General features: G+C 37.4%; 1 protein-coding gene across 3 annotated transcripts in view; it reads right to left on the bottom strand.

Moving 5' to 3' along the window:
• The window catches only part of ORC2 (origin recognition complex subunit 2), a 54,969-nt gene that overhangs the window by 8,630 nt on the left and 23,406 nt on the right, over positions 1 to 22,933 (bottom strand). For all 3 annotated transcript variants that reach the window (XM_069068753.1, XM_069068752.1, XM_069068751.1), the window contains 5 exons: positions 20,033 to 20,220; positions 16,608 to 16,706; positions 13,060 to 13,169; positions 6,571 to 6,703; positions 3,770 to 3,866 (listed from right to left, as the gene is read on the bottom strand). In XM_069068753.1, the coding sequence (XP_068924854.1) occupies positions 3,770 to 3,866; positions 6,571 to 6,703; positions 13,060 to 13,169; positions 16,608 to 16,706; positions 20,033 to 20,220 (627 nt within the window). The remainder of the gene's footprint in view (positions 1 to 3,769; positions 3,867 to 6,570; positions 6,704 to 13,059; positions 13,170 to 16,607; positions 16,707 to 20,032; positions 20,221 to 22,933) is intronic.

Below are 22,933 nucleotides of genomic sequence, written 5' to 3' on the forward strand. Positions count from 1 at the left end.
GTGACCAAAAAATGTATATATAGTAGAATGTGCTAAGTGTTTGGACATAAAGAATAAAGGACACCATGTAAAAAAATTATTCCAATGTTTTAAGTATCAATGACTAGGCCAATGGTGGTGCCACCAGCAGAAATATAAAAGTCTGAAGTAGAACATCTAAGTGGAGATATTTTCCTGACACGTGATTGTAGCTTGGATAAAAGGGATGCAAATATAGTCCTGAGAGGTTAGAGGTGAATAGCAGGTGTCAGAGAAGAGCACTACAACAAAGGAAAATGAGTATATGTAGAAAGAAGAACAGAGGAGTAATGATTCTCAAGTACTGCAATTTGGGGAATTTCCAGTTAAGGGACAAGAAGAAAGAAAAAGTACTAACAAACACACAGCAGAAATATGAGAGGTGAGAGAAAAATCAAGAAAGTAGCGTCACAAACATTGAAAAGACAAGAAGTAAGAAAAGAATAACAGTATCAAATGCAGAGAGGTCAAAGTAAATAAAGACTTTGGCTTACAATCGAGACATTTAATGAGACCAAAGAAGAGTATTTTTGAACAGTAGCAAGAAATCCTTTTGTTTATTTCATCTAAGATGAGACCCTTAAGTATTTACTAAGGATCTTCTATCACCAATCGAAACAAGAATTAAACAAATTTTTTCAAATTTAAGAGGCAAATGACAGCTAATAAAACATGAATAATTTCATTTTGGGACAATATCAAGGGAGTAGCAAGAAAATATGTTCTTTTTTTCCTTTCTGCGTGGAGAATGCTAACTGATACAAAACGCTCTAAGTGCAAGATAAAATGATCCCTCTTCATCAGTTATTATAGAATTTTATCAATATGCAAGCCTATTATAGGTACCCAAAATGAATGAGTATTCTATAAGCTAACATTATACTATAAATTCCATTTTTATTAATCAAAGTATACAAACATACACACACACCCACCCAAGTTTCTGCCCTGAGATGTCTTTCCTCTCTACACTCTCTCTGTAACTCCATCAGTTCTCATAGGTTTAATTATCAATGCAGGTGATTCCTAGATCTGTATCATTATTCAGCTGCTCACTAAAAATTTCAAACTGGGTATCTCATAGATATCTCAAACATGATGTGACCAAAAATGAACTCATTATCTTTCCATTTCTCAATTTTACATCTCCCTCTAACTTCTCTGTTCCCGTACAGGGAACTTTCAAAGGATGGGAATAGACAGCTTTCAAAGGAAGAAATCCAAGTTATAAACAAACATGGAAAAAATGCTCCAAATCACTATTATTTAGAAAAAAGCAAATTAAAGCAATTCTTAGGTTACATCTCACAATCATAAGATTGGCAAAGTTGACAAAAAGAAAAAGAGAAATGTTGGAAAGACTAAGGGAAAACAGGCATAAATGCACTATAGGTAGGGCTGTGAGCTATAAAACAATTTGAAATTATGTTTCCAAAGTCACTGAACTGAATACCCTATCAACCACAGATACCAATACTAGACTGATCCAAAGAGATCAAAGAAAGTAGTTATTTTATGTAAAAAATATTGTTAACAGTAATTTTTGGTGGAGGCAAATAAGGCAGGTGTCCATAAACAAGGGAATGGCTAAATTAATTATACTATAAAAACAATAATGAATACCACCATATAAGAAATTACAAAACGGATGCTTTCAGAGAAATTTGGGAGGACTTTTATGAACTGATGGAAGTGAGCAAAATTAAAAGTACAATTTATACAATGACAGCAGCACTTTCAGACTTAGGAATTCTGATCAATGAAATAAACAACCATGATTCTAGAGGAAGCATGATACCCACTTCCTGAAAGAGTAGTATTGGACTCAAGACATAGTGTACATCATAGGTGTACATCTTTTGTTGCTGGCCAATGTGAGAATTTTTTATAGCTTGATTATACATATTTGTTGTCAGGGTTTTGTTTTCCTTTTTTCAACCTGGGGAGAAGGTAGATTGAAAATGGGAGAAAAGAGAGACAGATTCCACCCACCCACCCCCAAAGCAAAAAGGACAAAAAAGTAAGATAGGCAAGAAAAAACAGGTTTGAAAATTATAGAAAATAAATGTTATATGCTATAAAAGAAAAAGCTCTACACAAGAAAGGGTTGCAATTTATGTGAAATCCTCTTGTTTTCCAATGGATGTGAAAGGTTCGTTTTATATGAATTTTTAAAAAAGAAAATGGAAAAAAGGAGAATGATGCTGATAACTTTTGAAAGGTAGAGAAATCAAGAGTGAAGGTATCTATTGCAAATGTTAAAAGTGGAGACAGTGTTTAGTTCACAAATTATTGATAATCATATTGAAGGACAGAGTAGGTCTTCTGGACCAGGCATAACTCATGCCAAAACAAAATAGTCTTTGTAAGGGCTGGAACTTTGGGAATGGGGAGGGATACTGGAGGAAATGTAGATAATATAAAAACAAAACATATCAAGATCCTTCCAGTCACCAAAGCTCACAACCTTATCATCTTCAACCACTCATACTCCCCCAACCACAAATCCAATCAATTTTTTCTTATCAAATCTACGCCCACAATATTTCTTTTTGCATCTAGGCCCATCTCTCCCTTCAAAGGGCCACTGCTTTTCACCTGGACTGTTATGGTAGACTCCCAATTGGTCTCCCTGTCCAAAGTCTCTTCTCCCTTAACAATCAATCAATTATTCACTCAGTATTTACTAAGCTCCTGCTATATGCCACATACTACGCAATAGGGGCACAAATAATAATAATGAAAATAATTTCTACTTGCAATGAGCTTATATTCTAATGGAGAAAAGTACATATAAAAATATATACAGGGGCGGCTAGGTGGCACAGTGAATAGCACCTACCAGCCCTGGAGTCAGGAGGACCTGAGTTCAAATACGGCCTCAGACACTTAACACTTACTAGCCATGTGACTGTGGGCAAGTCACTTAACCCCAACTGCCCCTCCAAAAAAAAAATATATATATATATAGCATAAATATAAATTATACATACACAGACAACACACACATACACACAAAATAAACTTTAGTGGCTGCACATTTCCTCAAGGATTAAACACAAAGTCTTCTACTGGACATTAAAGCCTTTTATAACCTATGCCCAGATTGCTTGCAAATCTTATAAAAGCGCTAGTTTCCTTCAAAGCTCAGGGCAGGTATCGCCTTCTATATGAAACCGCACCTGATTCCTCCCCCTGCCAACAACTATTAAAATTTCTACTCCAAAAATTATCTCGTGTTTATTTTGTATATAATTAAATATTGTCTTCTTAAACAGTATGAGCTCCCTGAGGGCAGGGGGTCCAGCACAGTGCTTGCTACATAACAGATGTAATGTACCCTTTTTAGCTCACAGCAAGAAATATAAATCTTTAAATTTCTTGAGAAGATAAGAGGCCTGATCATACAGCTTGCTCAAGGACCAGAGGATAAATTCAAATAATATGCGTAAAGAATGAGGAGTGGTAAGACAAGAAAACTTCCATTTATATTTTTTATTTTTTGCCTTTTGGAGGGCAATTGGGGTTAAGTAATTTGCCCAAGGTTACAAGGCTAGTTTTTTTTGTGTGGGTATTAAGTGCCTGAGGCCGGAACAAAACTCAGCTCCTCCTGACTCCAGGCACCAAAGCTTCCATTTTTAAAACAAAGTAAACAATTATTATATGGCACATAAAAATAACATCTATCTCCATGAGAATAAGTGAAAATGCCTATTCAATTCCACCTGAAGTTACAGAGATTCTATGTTACCATCTTTAAATCTGTTGATTATCCAGTTGAGCTGATCTAGCACACTTCGGAAAGTTCCCATATGATCAAGGATTTCTTCTGTTATAGAATTCAGAATCTGTAACAGAAAGTAGAACATTGCTATTTGTATTAGATCTCACTGAGTAACAAGAATAGGTAATAAAATAACAGGCTTAGACTTCCCCCTCCCAAATAACACTCACAACTTCACATGTGAAAATTGCATTGGGCTTTAAGTCTACCTTACTATAAAATTTTCTGAATAAAATACAGATAAAAAGAGACAGGACAGAATGATGACTATGATGATGATGATGATAATGCTTTAAGTTTTCAAAGTGTCTGATATAATACATTATCTCATCTGACCCTCACAACAACCCTGTGAGGTAGGTGATATTGTTACTATCTCCATTTTGCAGATGAGTAAACTGAGGCTGAGAGAGGTTAAATGACTTGCCCAGGATCACATAGTTATTAAGTTTCTAAGGCCAGATTTGAACTCAAATACTGACTTAAGTCCAGCACGCTACCCACTGCACCACCTTGCTGTATAATGAAATGAATACTTGGAAACTAAAGGACTGGAATACTCAAATAGTAACCAGAACTTTTGTTAATGAGAAAAAGCAAGAAAATGTATTCTGAAAACACTAGAAAAATTTGCAAATACAGAAATTAGCATTTATTTACTCTATGACATCTAGCAAACATTACAACATGAGGGCAATGATATAAAAGCCTTGGTCTCACAGTAGGACTGATCAGCTTTTGTCACAGACCCCTCAAGTATTTGTAGTGCTTTCTCTACATCTCAGGGTAAGTATGCATAGTCAGCAGTTGTTAGGAAAGGAGAAATAACAGGAAATCAAAAAGTCAAATATAAACAGGTGCAAGATGTCGTGTCAGAGGAATGCTGCCAGAAGCCTAAGGAAAGAAAGAAGTAAACGAGTGAGGAGCACGGCTAACAGGCTAGTCAGGCCTCAAGGGTTCTTTTGTGTATGGTGAAATGGGGCTATGGGTCTGACTAATAAATGAGCTAGGAAAGTGTCATCTAGAGCAGAGTCTGATTGGCCCTTACTATCTCTCCATAAGAGGAAGGGAGAGTGAAGTGATGAGGCTTCCATGAATCAGCAAAAGCAGCAGTGAAGTATCAAAGAACACTGCAGCCCAAGCAACAAAAACCATCAGCAATAGCACAAGAAAGGCTGCTGGACCGAGCCAAGAGCTGAGGGTGTTAGAAGGAATAAGCAACGAGGCACACAGAGCCATGATGTAGAGAAGCAACCGGGACCTTGCCTTCATCTTGTGTGTGAATCATGTGAACTGTGCAGATCCAAGGCAGTAGAGTCAACTCCCTAGTGAATCAGAGTTCTTTCTTCCCAATGGAGGGAGGGGCCTTTGACCCTAAGGTGACATTAGGTGTCTGGAGCATCTAACTCCCCAGGAAGCTGAAGGCCTACTACAGGTAAAATTTCTTTGTCTATATGTAGCCTTGAGTTCAGTCCTTTCCACATTCCTCACGGTGAAGAATTAATTTGTTCCATTTGTTAGCTGCTTACATGGGACCTGAAGACATGTAAACAAGAATTATAAACAAGTCACTTCCAGATGACCCCAGGGAAAACCCTGGCAATCCTGGAAGATGTGAGAGTATTAATCATTGAGAGGGCTCCAAATATAGATCTTTAGGTCAGGTCATCAGGTATAAACTCAGGGCTGGCTGCATTCCTGAAGTACTAGGGTCACAGATCATTAAGAGATATGAAAAAAATATTTTAAAAAATACTAATATCTTTGCATTCCTGGTTTTTAACAAAGGTAAAAAATATGTAGCCTTCAAAGTAAAATCCTTAGGAGAAGGGACCAAAACCCTGGAAAAAATAAGTGATTAGAGATCTGAACTGAGAATACAGAAAGACAGTCAGTACCAACTGGCTACAGAGTGTGGGGAGTAAGGGAAGAGATGCAAGGGAGTATAGGTTGATTATTAGAGAGACAATTCTGGGAGCAGAAACTACTCTTGCAGTAGCCATGCTATGACTATCCCAGGAATCAAAGTTCAGAGGCGTCTGGTGTGGGACCAATCTACAGCTCCTGAAGTTAGGACTGCTTCAGGCAAAAGATAATTCAAAAAGCAATAAATATCTAGCTAGTACAATGTCTCAGGAAGACTAAGGGTCAGTAATAAAACAGCATATGAAGAAATTCTCCCCTCCCTAGTCCTAAGGAAGGATTACTGGACACCAGTACAAAACTTAAGTGAGAAAAATCTTTCTGGGACTTACAGTGAGAGTGGGCAGTGTTTTTATCAAGGCTACTATTGGTAGGTCTTGAGTGAGGTATTCCAAGAATGATTGGAACTGGAATATATACTTCTATACCTATAATCTAGGGCTAGAGAGAGATTTTTGAGTGACTGAGGTGTAGTCGTCTGATCCACCAAACAGAAACCCAGCAGATGGCACTTGCAGGGGTGCAGACTGGCAAGTGTGAAAATAAAGCAACATTATGAGTTGGCAATGCTGGATCCCCAATTTCCAGGCCTAGGAACGTGATACCACACAGATGCAAAATTAGTAACAGAAATGTATTTGAGGAACAGTCTTTAAGCATCAGTTTTGAGAAGACAAATTCACAGAATACACAGATAACTATAACATTTCAGAAATATTATAAAGTCCAAAGAAACCTCTCTAAATTAGTTATATTAAAATATGAAACTAAATCCATATCAGTGATAAAGAATTAAACAAAAAATTATTTTTTCTTAATGCTTTCAATATATTTGATACACTTACTGATTTTACAGTAATACCAGGAAAAAACCCATTGATGACAACATGAACTGAATCTTGCAGCATGGAGGCACGAAATTTCTCTAGTAATTCTTTCTTAGAGCCCAGTCCATAAAGCACAATGTTGAACCCTAGGCTATAGGAAAAAACATTTGTGAAATTACAGTTCAGTACCTCCTAGTTCCAATTTCTCAATCAACTAATTTCTCTTGGGGTCTGATAATTCAATATAGTACCACCTTCAATTTCAGTTTAGAATTACAACCAAAACAGATTTCTATGATCACAATAGTAAGATACGTCAATGGAGCTTATAAGTGGAACACTGCTTTTGTCAGTTGTGATGCTTCAAAGACAATACTTCTCCTTTGGGGCTATGCATCCAGGCATCCTTTCTCCAACTTCCCCACAACAGGCACCTAACATCCTCCTTCTTTACCCTTCTGGGGCACAGGCCTTTCAGTGCAGGCAAAGCCAGGGATATATAATTTTTAGACATGTAAACATCAGAAAAGCAATAAGAGAAGCTGAATCACTGAACCTGACAAACAGGTATGAGAAGTGACTTGTTTGCTTTTTAAGCCAATCCAGATTATATAAATGCTTCTATGCCAACACTATAGGTCTGAATAAGATCAGTGAATTGAAATATATGGTAGCAAGGAATGCTAAGAGAGCTGGTAAATGGGAAAATAACCAAAAGGCTACAGTGATGCAAGCTACAAATTTTACAGAAAGGATAGAAGAGGTAACTTGGGCACTTAATTTAACAAATACCTTTAAAGCAACTACTTCATGAAAATCACTATGCTAGGGGGTTGCATAAAGAGATAGCTATGCTACAGTGCCTGCTCTTAAGGTTACAGTATAGGAAAGGAAACAAGACATAAAAAAACATAATGCAAAATAGAATATAAATATGCAGAAGAGGAACAAAGGACTATGCCCCCCCCAAAAAAGGGAGAATCAAAAAGATCAGCAAAGAAAAAAGCTGCCTTTCTTTAAAAAACAGAAAGTAAACAAATTGAGAACAATCTCTTTTTAAGTACTTTTTTAAGCTTTACAAAGCATTTTCCTTATATGTCCACAAAATAACAAAGATTTTCTTCAGTTCAACTGAACATATATTTTTAGAGCAAGGTGTGACCACAGATGACTGAAAGGTAGCCTTTGAAGGACTCCAAGAGTAAAAGAGATCTTCTCAATACACTAGAGAGCAAACCAGTTAGAAAAGCAATGGCTGTGTGTGTGTGTGTGTGTCTGTGTGTACATAGAAAAGAAGTGGAGCCTAAGACCTGACAGAATAGCTAGAAAAGCCAAGTCTATGCAGGTTCCTACTGCTGTCTACTCTAGGGTGCCAACCAGGGCTTCTGATTTTTTCAGCTACTGTGATGATAAAATCCAAATATAAACTGAATAAAAAAGATGAAGCATATGTCTATACCAGTAGGTACTTGGATGAAGTTGGTCATCATCATGACAGACCATTAAATCCTACCCATAATGACTGAAGGAAAGGGTACACTCATGGACAAAGAAGAAATGGCCAAGCCATGAATGAAGGTTTGTTTCAATCTTTACCAAGGATGTCAGGGAGATTTCTACTCTCAAATTGTCTTCCAGAAGGAGGCTAGAAAGGGAATTTTTTATAGTAATCAATATTAAATATATTTTAAGATGAAAGATGTAATGAAAGAAATCTATAAAATCATGAATACCACAGATAATTGAACATGAACTTTCCTCAATTTATCTTCAAAATACCAGGCTAAGGAGAAAACCATTAAAATTTGAGCACATTAAGCTTAGAGCAAAATAAAAAGTTATACAATAAGTAAATGAAGAAATAAAGTTAATCCAATAAGTGGTACTAAAAGTATTATAAAACAGATTCAAAAGGAGACTGAACAATTTATGAATAAGAGTCACAGATGGCCACTAAGAAAAGGAGAGTTAAAAGGAGTAACAGAGAAGACAACTCCACAGGCAGAATGCAATTCCTATTGCTTCGTAGTCCAACGCTTATCTTTATTTACCCCATTATTTGTCTTAGTGGTTCTATATGTATACATCGCATGGTTAAGTGAAAATTCTTTTTTTTTTTTTTTAAATAAGCAACTGGGGTTAAATAACTTGCTCAAGGTCACACGGCCAGTTATTTCTGGGTGTGGTGCTAAGTATCTGAGCCCGGATTTGATCCCCAGGTCATCCCAACACTGGGGCCGGTGCTCTTACTCACTGAGCCACCTGGCCGCCCCAAGTAAACATTCTTAACCCAAGAAAAGAGTATTTTATGGACACCAAGACACAGCATGTTGGGGTGGGAGTGGAGGGTTTGAAATAGTGTAGTCTTGTGGAAAAGGTGCTGGACTCTAACAGGGTTAGGGTTTGGACCAGGACTAGGCTCTAACACCAACTACTTCTGGGACCTCTCTGGGCCTCAGGTTCCCCATTTGTAAAATGCAGGGGGTGAGGGAATAAACAGAAGAGGTGGACCATGTGGCCTCTTTTGATCTATGATCTTATGATCCTGTGGCATATAGTCCAAATTCAATCAAAACAACATTTATTGGGTGCCTACTCTGTCCAAGGCACTGTACCAGGCATTAAAATACAAAGACAACAAAAAAAACCAGCCCTCACAACCTGACATCCTACCGAAGAAGACATATGGAATATATAGAATCAAATATATAGATATATATATAGAATCAAAATAGAGTCAAATATATATATAGAATATATATAATCAAAAAGGTTGTCTTCTACAAAAGGACAGTCTGGATATGAGGGAAAGGCCCTTAAGACTTGTCAAACATGAGGACTGTCGCCCATTACTGAAAATCCATGTAAAAACAAAAAACCTTTAGACCCATAACTCATCTTCATCCAGTCATTTATGCCAAGTATCCTTCGACCTGTCTTGCCTTCCTACAGACCCCATTCTTCTCACCTGAAATAGCACTTTTTGTAGAGACCAACAGCTTTCCTCCATGAGGAAGTTAGTTCATTCAGCTTTGGAATTTCCTACCTGGGGCCAAACTGTTCTGATTGGTGAATGAATAAATGCAAACTCATCTAACCCACAATAGACCATCTTCACATCCCACTCATCCATCCACTCTTGGTATCTTGCTGTATGTCCCAGGAACAGACCAATAGGCTTCCTTCTCCACTCCACACAATTTTCTGCCTTTTGCTCTGAAAAGAGTAATCACTGAATTTGGAAAGTTTTATGTGGCAATGAACTGCCTTATGACTCCACTCATCATCTCTGAATCCTGAAACTACAGCTCCCTTGCCTGGATACTAATCATCTATATGTATTGTCTTCCCCATTAAATATTAGAATTAAAAAGCTCTTTAAGGGCAAAGACTGTCTCACTTTTGTATTTTTATCCCTGGAGTTTAGCACAGTGACTGACATATGGTGGGTACTTTAAAAATATTTTTTTTTCAGTTATGCATTCATAATTATCATTAGATAAGTGAAATTGTTATAGGGATTTCTGGAACCCAAGAGGAAGGGGAAAGGGGCTTATTTTTTCCTGGTTGTGGCTAAGCCTCAGCACCACTTCCTCTAATGGTCCAACTTCACTTACTGAACTATCCTGTGTGCCCTGCTCCATTCTGAACTGAATTTGCCCCAGGTACAAGAATTCCATGTTATGCCTCTAACTCTAAAAGCTTATGAAGTCATGGGTAAGAGACTAAAGGACTTAGGAGCACAGGAAGGACTTTCTAAGTTGAAAACATCAGAAAATAAAGTAAAATACTGAACATAAACCAACTGGACTGGGATTCAGTTTTCTGGATCATAGAAACACACAAATAAAGGGTTCTTGGCTGAGTACATATAAGGAAGGTAAGGAACTATGCATCTGTATGCAGATTGGCTAATCTAATTAGGCAGGCTTTAAATTATAAAGGAAGGACAAATTTGAAAAAAGTCAGAATCAGCTTCTAAAAACCATATTATCAGTTACAGAATGCAAAAGGTATGACTAGAGTGTGAAAAGCAATCAAATTTATCTACTAAACTGCATATAAATTGCAAAGGCCAACAAGTATAATATAAAAATAGCACTAGAGGTGTTCAGTTATCATAAGAGACAAAGTACATAAAAGCAAACAAATCATATTTGCTGGTTCATAATGACTATGGATAATAAACAAAGGAAAAGGTGGGTAAATATAAGCAATAGGCATCAGTGACACGTGGCAGGGTGTGATTCATGAGTATAATTAATGAGTATACTATCTCAGAACAAAAAGAATAGATTAGATGGAAAAAGAGACAGGGAAGCACTATATAATAAAAATTACTCACCACTGTGGAAGTCCTCACACCTAACTGGGGATATATGTTGGAGAATATTTGGGTAAGGAATGAAGGAAAGATGAAACATGGCAATATAATGATGATACACTGTAGCTAACAGATCAGCTGAAGGAATTAAATGATAAGGTCTGGCTGCAGAATATGAAGCAACCCAAGAGTTAGGATAAGTATGTTGAGACAGAGACCCTTCAGCTACCTGTCTATTTCTATTAAAAGCAAAATCAACACTAAATCCTCGATTTACTTTGTTGATGATTTTGTCTGTCAGACCATGTGCACCACTGCAGAGAATGCTGAGCACAGTGTAATTGGATCCTTAGATTTCAAACTTCTTACTCTCCGTTTTTTTTCTCTTGTTTGTTAACTTAGGAGTTTTGGGTACATTACTACTTTGTGGGGCTTTCCCATTTTCTGAACCCAAAGGCTCTAAAGCACTCACCAGCAAAGAGCAAGACAGCTGTCCCATTAGTTGTCTCTACTCATGCTGGGCACAGCATAGCAAGAGAAGCTGAGAGAGCTTCATCCTTCTAGGAGGCTGATGAATTTCTGAACTACCAACAGTCTGGTCTTTTCTTTTTCAACACTGAAGATCCTTGGACTTCCTAATGCCCATAAAGCTAGTCCAAGGGCTAAGATGAAAGCTGAAACTGATTCTGACAATAAAGAAATTGGTAAAGAGTCTTATGAGACTAGTATGGCTGGACAGAGAGCTCATGAACAAACTCTGAGATTTAAAAGGTATGAAAAGCAATAGATACAAAGGCGAGTTATGGATGACTCTAAAATGATGGCATGTCTGAGAAGAAGAGCATTAAGAACACTAAATTACTTCAATTCCTGAGTGCCATATGTTAAGAGGGGGCACTATGCGGAAAAAATCCTGACCAACTAATGGAAAGTGAACACATGCTGACATAGTAACATGGCCAACAATTATAATGTGTAATTATAATAACGACATAGAGGTTTGAAGAAACTGCTCCTCAGGAGATGAAAAGGAATAAGGAGAGGAGGAAAAGCCAAGGAAAAAAGGCTAAAAATGGTTTGTGATAGCAAAATGATTAGATTCTTAGAGAACTAGAGGTGTCCAGACTTTATTGGCCCTAACATCTGTTTAACACGCTAGTTAAGTCAAAAGTAAGGAGTTAGCATAGGCCCTCTAAAGCAGGTTAAACTTGGGCAGGGGTGGTGGCTAACCCACTCAAGAGGCTCTGGACAGGTCTTGTGGTCTGCAGCAATAGATACAAGGACTAAACCGGTCAAAAGATGCCACAGCAGAACCTACTTCTGGGAGCTGAGAGAACAGAACAAGACAAGACATGTAGGTAAACAGTTTTCAAAAGGGCCAAAGACTACAGCCATCCAGAGTGGGGTGAGGTGGTATAAGGCAAAAATTTCCAGGGGAGTAGCCCAGAAAGAAAATATTCACTATTTTCTAGGGATAGGATAAACATCCACAGACCCTACACAGTGGTAGAGAGGAATTGATCCTGTAAGGATGGAGCCAGTGTGGGAGATAGGCCAGATTCTGATAGACCACACTGAGAGCTGGAAAATAGGTTTCAGAGAGCTTCAAAGGATGGTCAATTCCACAGTCACAGAACCAGAACTGAGTTAATATCAAGGCCCAGACCAAGAAAAACTTTATGAGGGTGGGGAAAGAATGTAGAAAAACTATCTTATAACTAGTGGAGACCCAAGATTTACCAATAATAACATTTGTACCCTTTGTCATTACATACATTCCCATGTGACACTGGGCAATTTTTATCACTTCACCAGACCACAGATACAAAGATGTCAGGGATACGAGAAATCACTTAATCCAAGACTCTCACTGTACAGATGAGGAAACCGAAGCCCAAGGAAATAAAGTGATTTGCCCACAGTAAAAAGTGGCATAAGTGGGATCTGAACTGGGGTCCTCTGATGCCAGAGCCAATTGCTTTCTCCTCTGCCCCTCAGGTGCTTCAGTCTTTCCACTTATTAAACAGGGACAAGAGCTGTTTTGTATACATTCTGTGGTTATTTACAATACATGCGGTTTCTGCATAAAACAAAATAATGCATAAAATTGCTCTAAAGTAAAAAACACCATACAAGCACAAATTTAATTATTCCCCTAAGCATTTTTAAGACATCATACTTACTGTAACTGTAACATCCACTTGTGAAAGAGCTGCTCGTGCTGTTCATTTAATTGTTTTAACTCCGCAGAAAAGGAAGGAGAAAACTTGTTCAACAGGTTGTGCAAAGTTTGCTAAAAGGTAATAAAAGAAAATTGATCTTGGGTTCACATATATTAAGTGAAACAAAGCTAGGAGATTTTCATACTTAAACTAAACATTCTCAGGTGACCTGGTTTCCTAACAGGACTGTTTTGCAATTAGCACGTTCATGATGAGGAATATCTTTCTTCTGAATTGCTTGAGGATCCTTTAAAATAATTTCTTTTCTTAAATATTTTAAACACTTCACAGTTGTCTGTACATGAATGTGCTACAAAGAGACAATATTGCAAGGAGTATCTGAGTTGAATAAGCTCATTATCCTAAACAACTGATATAAATGCTTGCCCCAGGACCACAAACAGTAACTTTTGAGAAAGACCATTAAAAACCTAGAGGATTTGGAAAAAATATATAAAAACTTAAGTCAACAGTCAAATAAGTAATTCCAAGAAATCCCTTAGTCCTATCATTTCTAAACAAACTTCACTTATTTTGGGGGGTTGGAAGGAGAAATTTTTGAAAGGGGAGGTCTGAACCTGTATTTTTTTAGAGTAAGGAAACCCATCCTACTTCCCCTACCTTGAAGAAACTCAACTGTTCTGGTAGTGTGGTATAATTGGAAAGAGCAGTGACTAAAAAGGGAGACCAAATTGTGCCTGACAGCCATGACCTGTGTGACCTTGGGCAAGTCACTTAACCTCCTTGGGCCTCAATTTCCTCACATGTAAAATGACGGAGCCAGATTAGATTGTGTCTAAGGTTCCTTCCAGCTATGATCAAAAGCAGGTGAAGCTAGCCAACCACAGTCAAATTTCATTCATGAGAATCTTGGCAAAAAGTTATGAAACCACCATTATCCTACCCCAATCTCTCTGTTAACCACCAACCTCAAATCTCCAACTACCTTTCAGATATCTTGAACTGGATGTCCAGTAGATTTCCTAAACCAGGGGTGGGGAACCTTTGGCCTTGAGGCCACATGTATCCTCCTAAGTCCTCGGGAGCAGCCTTTTGACTGAGGCCCAAGTTCTACAGAACAAATCCTTTTATTAAGGGGATTATCCTTTTATTAGATTTGGTCAAAGGGTTGTACTTGAGGACCTAGATGGCCATATGTGGCCTTGAGGCCCCACAGGTTCTCCATGCCTGTCCTAAACTCATCTCCCCCTAAATGTTTCCCCCGCTCCTACCTTCTTTATTACTGTAGAGGGCAAGACCATTCTTCCAGGCCCTCAGGCTCACAACCTAGCAATCATCCTGGGCTCCTCACTCTCTCTCCCCCTCCACTTTCAAGCTGCTGCCTAGACCTCCAATATTCCCCCTTCTCTCCTCTGACTGCCAACATCCTGGTATTGGCCTTCACCACTTCACACTTGGATTATGGCAATATCCTGCTGGGGGATCTGCCTGCCTCAAGTTTCTTCTCACTCCAAACCACTCAGTCACCAAAGTCTAAAGCAGGGCATCTAAAGCAGGGCTTCTTAAACTTTTTCCACTCGAGACCCCTTCAACGCTTCTGAAACTCTGGGTGGTGACCCATATGGGGACATGACCTACAGTTTAAGAAGTGCTGAACAGATCTTAGTATGTCACCCTCTACTCAACAAATTCCAGTGGTTCCTTCTTGCCTCCAACATCAAAAACAAAATGTTCTGTTTGGCTTTCAAAGCCCATAATAACCTAGATTCTCCTACCTTTCCAGTATTCTTATACCTTACTCCGTAATAAATACTGTTAGATCAAGAAACACAAGCCTTCTGGTTGTTCCATAAACAAGACATCTCTCAATTCTGGGCATTTTCTCTGGCTGTTCCCCATACCTGGAATGCTTTCCTTCCTCAACTCTACCAAATGGCTTCCTTCCCTACAAGTCCCTACTAAAATCTCCATCTTTTATAGGAAGTCTTCCCCAAGCCTTCTTAATTCTAGTGCCTTCCCTCTATTAATGTTTCCTATTGATTCTGTATATAGCTTGCTTTTTATATATTTGTTTCAGTGTTGTCTTGCCCTTATAGTGTAAAGTTGCTTGAGGGAGGGCCTATCTTTTGCCTCTTTTTAAATTCCTACTGCTTATTAGAATGCCTAGCACATAGTACATCCTTAATAAATGATTACTGATTGACTGATGTATGCCACTGCCATCTTTTCAAGTACACTCCAGTACCTCTAAAAAGGTCTTCTTTGCTAGTTACGATTTTTTTTGAACCCAAGATCGTCACTAGGGGGCATTTGTGAGGCCATGTCCAACAAAAATACCTTCTTGTACATTAGATAACACATAACTGAAGGCCAACAAGGACAATCCTGGGTAAAACTGTGAAGTAAATAGTTTTCTTTCCTTGCTTCAGTCTTTCTGTTTCTCTTCTGTCTCATTTTTTGAGCTGAGAAGGAACTTAGATAACATTCAATGCAACCCCCTCATGTTTGGGTGATTAAGAAACTAAAGCCCCAAAAGATTAAGTGACAATTCTTGTGTATTCCTAATACCGTAACACACCAAGAACACTACCTAGTACACAACCTTTCTGTTGTGAAAGCTTTCCATAACAGGAAAGTCTCTAACAAAGGTTGCTTTTAGTTCATTTGCTGATTATGTTTTAATATGAGTGAATTCCATTCAAGAAATGTATTCAGTCTCTAAGCCATGTGCATTATCATGGAATAAAAAGCTTTGAATGGAATAAATTTATCTTAAGAAATTTCAAACATTTTAAAACAAATGGAGAATAAAATTTTGGAATGATGAGAGGCCCTCCTTTGTCCCAAAAATCATATTATGTGAACTCCTAAATAAAACCTTGAAGCTTTACCTGATTTTGACCATTTGTGGGAGGTAGATTGGTGGAAGGTTGTTATTCAAAAGGGAGGGCACAGACAAATTCTTTTTTATCTTTGTCTCCCAGATAAGGAGATAAATGCTTATTAAGTGACTGATATTTCCCATATCCAAGACACAAGAACCAACAAAACCCACCTTTCAAGAGAGGTGGGATGGTGGAGGAAAAGAGTGGAAATACCCAAGGAACTTCAGAAACTATTTATGTGGTTGGAAGATGTAAGGACAGAGGCTTAGGTATAAAAACTAGGAAAAGACTTTTAAACATTATGAAAATCGCTGGGTATGGCTGAATAATAGGGACTAAAATGTACAAGACATAAGGGAAAACACAGACACCAATGCTGAGTACAGATACTGAAGAAATAAAGGCAGTAAGAAACTCCTAAAATTAGTTCTATCCAAAAATCATAAAACTAATTAGTCATTTTTGCAAATTTCTTACTACTTATGCCTAATTACCAAGCAATACAATAAAGAATGTGAGTATCAGTAAATGAATATCATAATAAGTTACCTAGGTTTAATATGATTATATGTAATTCTGTTTACATGTGTTACCCTCCATGGTTTGCTGTTCCCATATAGATACATTTCTTAAATATTAAATTGAATGGTACTGGCAACATACCTGATCCAGTTTGGTTCTTTTTAGTTTCTGCAATGTTCTGTCTGAGGTTAAAACTTTTGAACTGCTGTGAGCTTCAAAATACTCTTCTACTAAGTCAGTCTAAAAAAACAAAGAGAAAGGTCAGTTTACAGGGGGTTCAGGCTAATCTACATCATTTAAAATGTTAATAGGAAATTGAAAACACATGAATTCATTTTTCTTATCCAAGAAATAGTTTTTAAAAGGTTATAAATTAGAACAGATATCCAATGCTCTCGGCTAAACCACAACTTCCTGCCTAAATCTTCGGAACATAAAAGACTTAATCACCATGTCTCTATTAGTAGTAGATGATTACCAACATTTACAATCTCCATTTCAGGTTAAGGACCACCTTTACTACTATCACCAAGAGTTTAATGAAATATTATTGTGTCACTAAAAAAATGACAAATGGGAATAATTCTGGGAAATAAGGGAAGGTTTATATAAAGTGTTTCAGAGTAAAAAGAGAGCAGAATCAAAAGAACACTATATATATATACACATATATATGTATATATATGTGTACACACACACACACACACACACACACACACACAGACTATAATAAATGAAATCAAATTCCCATGGATTGTTATATGCGCAAAGTCAGTTCTTTCTCCTCCAATGCAGATGGCAACTAGCCCATCCTGTATACCTCTCATTCATGTACGGAGAGGCTCCATCCACACAATGTACATAGGTCTTTTTCTAATGCTCTCTTGATGCTGCATGGATGCCAACACAGTACCAGGTTATCTATCCTTTATTCTCACTATCTGACTGGCCCATCTTCTTTAATGGTTATATATTTCTGTGATGACAACCCTTATAGCCTTTTCAATATTCTTTGGATGATTCTTCAAAGATGTAATATCTCATGATCTGTGGCCATAAAATATCACTGGAAAAAATAACAGGTTTTAAAAAGATAAGCCACAGAGAGATCTTAGAGGTAAAGGACCTCTAAGAACAAAAGCATTTACAGTGGCATTTTCATAGTAGCAAGAAACTGGGAATTGAGGAGGTGCTCACCAACAAAAAAAAAAAAAGCTGACCAAATTATGGCAAATGAATAATGTGTTATTTCATCATAAGAAGAATGGCGAAGGGGAAAGTTTCAGAGAAACCTTGGAAGACTTATAAGAAATGATGCAAAGTAAGAACCAGAACAATTTATACAATATCATAAAGAAAAACAACTTTGAAAGATTTAGTAACTGTGATCATGATTCCAAAGGACTAATTATGAATCATACTACCCATTACTTAATAGAGGTGACAGACTCAAGGTTCAGAATAAGACATACATTCGTGGATATGGCCAATGCAGGAAAATTTTTCTTTCTTTGACAATGCATCATATCTGTTACAAGGGCTTTCTTTCTTTTTTTTTCAGTGGGGAATGTTGGTGACTAACAAAGGTAGGAGGAAGAGGAGAGTAGTAATATGGTTGGCAAAAAAGAAGTGAAAAAAGAAAATAAGATCTTTAAAGCATTTTTTAAATGCACAGGAGAAAACAGAAGGAAGTCCAAAAGGAAAACAGACAGGCAAGACAGCTTTGAAAATTATATGTTGAATTTATCATTAACTTAAAAGAGAAAGCAAACTGTGTAAGAGATTTGCAATTTAATATAGAATCCTCTTTTCCTGTTTTACTTTATATATGAATATTATTATTTTAAAATTCAGAATTTTTAAGTCTTTTACAAAAAAAACCCCACAGGGCTGTTTTAGGGATAATGTTTGAATAATATTTTCCAGCAAGATGGCAGAATGAAAAGTGACAATAAAGGGGTACCGTGAAATATTCAAGAATGTGACAAAAAAAAGGGCATCAATTAAACAAAAGGTTCTAATCAAATCCAGCAGTTATACATGCACTTCAAAAAAATTAAGACATGCCTCAAAGTAAAAGAATAATAATCAACAGAGAAGAAACAAAAAACTGTGGCAAGGCAGCTCCCACAGAAAATCAAAAGTTAGAAAAAAAACTTCAGGGGCGGCCAGGTAGCACAGCGAGTAAGAGCACCGGCTCCAATGTCCGGATGACCTGGAGAGCGAATCCTGGGCTCAGACACTTAGCACCACACCCAGAAATAACCTTGAGCAAGTTACTTAACCCCGATTGCTTAAAAAAAAAAAAAAATACTTCAAAAAAGCTAAGGTTGCTACGGTGACTTTTGGGGGAGGGGTGGAGGGGGTGGGGGCAAGTTCAGTCATCATCATGCTATTAATCCTTTTTTTCCCTGAATCAAGGCAGGATGGAATCAGATGAGCACAGTACAAAGAAGCCTTTCATTAAAACCTAAATATGAATTTAAAAAATTTTTAATCAAATCCAGTAGCTTATACATACACTTCAAAAAATTAAGAAACATCAGATTAAGTAAAAGAATAATAATCAGCACAGAAGAAAGGAAAAATTGTGGCAAGGCAGCTTCTAGAGAAAACTAAGTTAAAAAAAAAAAAAAGAATATTTCCAAACAGCAAAGGTTAGACACTGTCTCAGCTGAGAATGAAGAAATAACCAAGCAAAAGAAATCTTTTAATAATATGAATAAATACTATCAGGTAAAAGAACCATCGGGTGAAAAGAGAACAGAATTTTAAAATCACATTAGAAAAGATAAAATTTTCCCATAAGGACTCCAAGAGTAGTTAAAAGGCCTAATAAAAGAATGAATAAAGAAAAAATAGTGAAATAGTCCAGAAGAAGTCTTAGCACAGTAGTACATATTCTTTTTTTTTTTTTTGTCTTTTTGGAGGGGGGAAAATAGGGCAATTGGGGTTAAATGACTTGCCCAAGGCTACACAGCTAGTAGGTGTGTCCAAGTCTTGAGTTTTTCTCATTATAGCAATTGATTTACCTTTTGGTTAAGCTTTTCTAGGGAGGCTCTCAGTGATGCAGTGGATAGAATGCCAGGTCTGAAGTCAGGAAGATTCATGTTCCTGAGTTCAAATCTGACCTCAGACACTTACTAGCTATGTGACCCTGGGCAAGTCACTTAACCCTGTTTGCCTGAGTTTCATCATCTATAAAATGAGCTGGAGAAAGAAATGGTAAACCATTCCAGTATCTCTTGCCAACAACACCCCAAAAGGGGTCACAAAGAATTGGACACACATTAACAACAACAAAATTCCAATATTTACTAACACATTCTGAAAAAACCTTTAAGCTAATTAAACAGATAACTATATGTATTTTTTATGTATACTTCCAATTGCAAAACTACTGAAATATAAAATATTTAACTGTTAAAGTAGAGTATAGAAGAAACCACCCAGAAAGTGTACCTCTCTTAAAATCTATACTATTCTTTGGATTTATTTAGTCTTTGAGAATGTAAAAATATTCAATGAAAAATGTCTATTTAAACCAGAACAGTCTCCCCACTTACTGTTGTGTCTTTTTTCATTTTTTTAGCTGACACTTTTTTGCAAGATGATACGGATCTGTGCTTAGCAATCTTCTTTTGATCCATCAAGACTTCACTTATCTTCTCTTCCTCTTCCTGTTTCTCCCCTTTATCATCTTCTGAGTTTGAATCGGAATATTCACTTTCAGTGTCAGAGGGTAAGGGAGAAACTAGGACCAAAAAAAGCCATGTATGGTTTGTGACATTACCAAAGAAGGAAGAGTTGTTTCATGTTTGTCCCCGTATCCCCAGCTTCAAGCACAGTACCTGACATAGAGCAGGCCTTTAACTGACGCTTACTAATTTTTCAAAAGTACAAGCCTAATAACCATTTCACTCCCCTGCTCAATAAATTCCCATGGCTCCACATTGCCTCCAATAAACAACAGGTACAAACCCCTCATTTTGGGATTTAAATTCCGTCACAACTTGGTTCCGACAAACCTTTCCCGTCTTATTATGTTACTTCTCTTCACACTCTCTGGTGGAGGGAAGCTAAACTTACTGTTCATCACCTTCACATCCTGTTTTCCTAGGCCTGCATGTACTCCATCACTTCAATCCCTCAGAATCACCAATTTCCTTGAAAACTCAGCTCAGATACATATTCTACAGGAAGCATTCTTTGACTCTTCCAGGCCCTCCCAACTGCTAATGCCTTCCTCTGCACTCCCCACATTACCTTCTGTTTATTTGTGTACATTTATGTTGTCTCCCGAAATGGAGTGTTATGATCTCGAGGACAGGACTGTTTCATTCATTTTCCTTTGTATGTCCAGAGCCTAGCAAAATGTGTGGCTCATAGCAGGTGCTTAATAAATGCTCACTGATTGAATACATTAGTTAATGGGGAAGAGTAAACAAATAACAGACATATACAAAGAAGCCTGTTAAGGATATATTGTATGTTAAAATGAATTTTCAGTAGCAACAGGCAAAAATCAAGGACCAGTTATTTCACTGGTGTGATAAAATTTGAGTATAAATAGTTGCAAATATATCTTTGGTTTTCCTGTGGTTTAAAGTCAAATACTCAATAAACTTAAAAAAAAAATTTGTGGCAATTTCTTAGAAACAGATATATTTACTATCTAGTAGAAGGCAGGAGACAAGCTTTCATTTAAAAAAAAGCAGTATCGCCCAATATATTGTGTTCAATGGATATCCTTCAAAATAATGCCCAGCTTTACTCTATGAGAGGGAGAAAGAACAAAATACACTGAAGAGAACAGAACTCTGCATTCTCTTTCCCTCAATTTAAGACATAGTTGGATAAGGAAGAAAGAGAAGCAGAATATTTTGGCCATAAATAGAAGTAATGAATCTAAATAATTTTTATGGGATAAAAATATAGAACATTCAGGACTACCTTTATATGATATTTAGGATAATATTGATAATCCTAATATTAATAATTTCACAGTTCAAATCAAACTGCTACAGCAAAAAACCTTGAAATCTAAGGTCTAGCAGGAGATAAAGGTCCCAAAAATTCCACCATTTTAGTTTTTAGTCATACAATGTATATAGTTTCAGAGAAAACAGTTTTCTTTATCTTTCGCTCTAAAACCTCCCTAATTCGTATCTTACCAATTATTATGGGCAACAACATCCTTCTAGTCTCTCAGGATCACAACCTCAGGAGTCATCCTGAACTTCTCCCTCTCACACGCAAGCTATTGCCAAGGACTACTGATTTCACCTTTGCAACATCTCTCAAATATGCTCCCTTCTCCCTGGACATTGCCACACCCTACTGGTACAGTACACCCTTATCCTGCATGTACTAATTATCACAACAGCCACTAGTGAGTCTGCCGGCCTCAAGTTTCTCCCCACTCCAATCCCCAAACCATTCAACTACTAAAGTGATTTTCTGAAATTACAGGTCAGTCCATGTCACCCCTTATACTTAAGAAACTCTGGTGATTCCCTATAACCTCCAGGAACAAATACAGAATGTTCTGTTTGGCATTCAAAGCCCTTCATAACAAGGTCTCATCCTACCTTTCCAGTATTCTTACACCATACTCTTAGACATGTACTTTACAATCCAGTGACAATGAATGGTCTCCTGCATCTCTCGGCTCTAAGCATTTTCTCTGACTGTCCCCCAGGCCAAGAACACTGTCCCTCCTCCATTCCAACTACTGATTTCCCTGGCTTCCATTAAGTCCCCACTAAAATCCCATCTTCTCCAGTAAGCCTTCCCCACTCCCCTTAACTCCAATGCTGTCCAACTCTGTTAATTATTTCCTATTTATCCTGTATAATACTGCTTACTTTGTATATATTTCTTCTACATGTTGTCTCCTCCTTTACACTGTAAGCTCCTTGAGGGCAAGTACTGTTCTTTTGCCTCTTTCTGTATTCCAGAGCTTAGCATATATAGTGGGCACTTAATAAATGTGTACTGATTGACTGACTGATAAAATGTTTTCCAGAAGAGAGAAATGATGTCCATTCACTTTGTTTCATTTCCTACCTGGCTGCACTCCTCTGGACTTCATCATCCCACAAGGTCACATCCACCCTGTAACACAGATCTATTCCTGTCCTAGCTGGCTGCACAGTGGGCTCTTCTTGCTCTACTCCTTCTACCTTCCTTTCGTGCATCATGTCCCCCTATGTGAGTACAAGGGCAAGGCCTATCTTTTGCCTTTCTTTGTTTGCCTAGTACTTAACACTGTGCCTAATACACAGTAAGCACTCGATGAATGTTTACTGACCAACAAACAGTATTCAATGTTAACACATGAATGTTTAATAAGCAACTTAGTGATACCATCATCTGTATAGGCATTATTGTCAAAATGAACAGACTAACAATCAGTATAATTTAGTGAATCGTTATTAACAAACTCACCGATGCTTATGTGCCAG

This window comes from Petaurus breviceps, unplaced genomic scaffold (genome assembly GCF_028583685.1).
Source record: "Petaurus breviceps papuanus isolate PSGF00001 unplaced genomic scaffold, PetGlider_PUasm1.0 90769, whole genome shotgun sequence".
NCBI classification, from domain to species: Eukaryota; Metazoa; Chordata; class Mammalia; order Diprotodontia; family Petauridae; genus Petaurus; species Petaurus breviceps.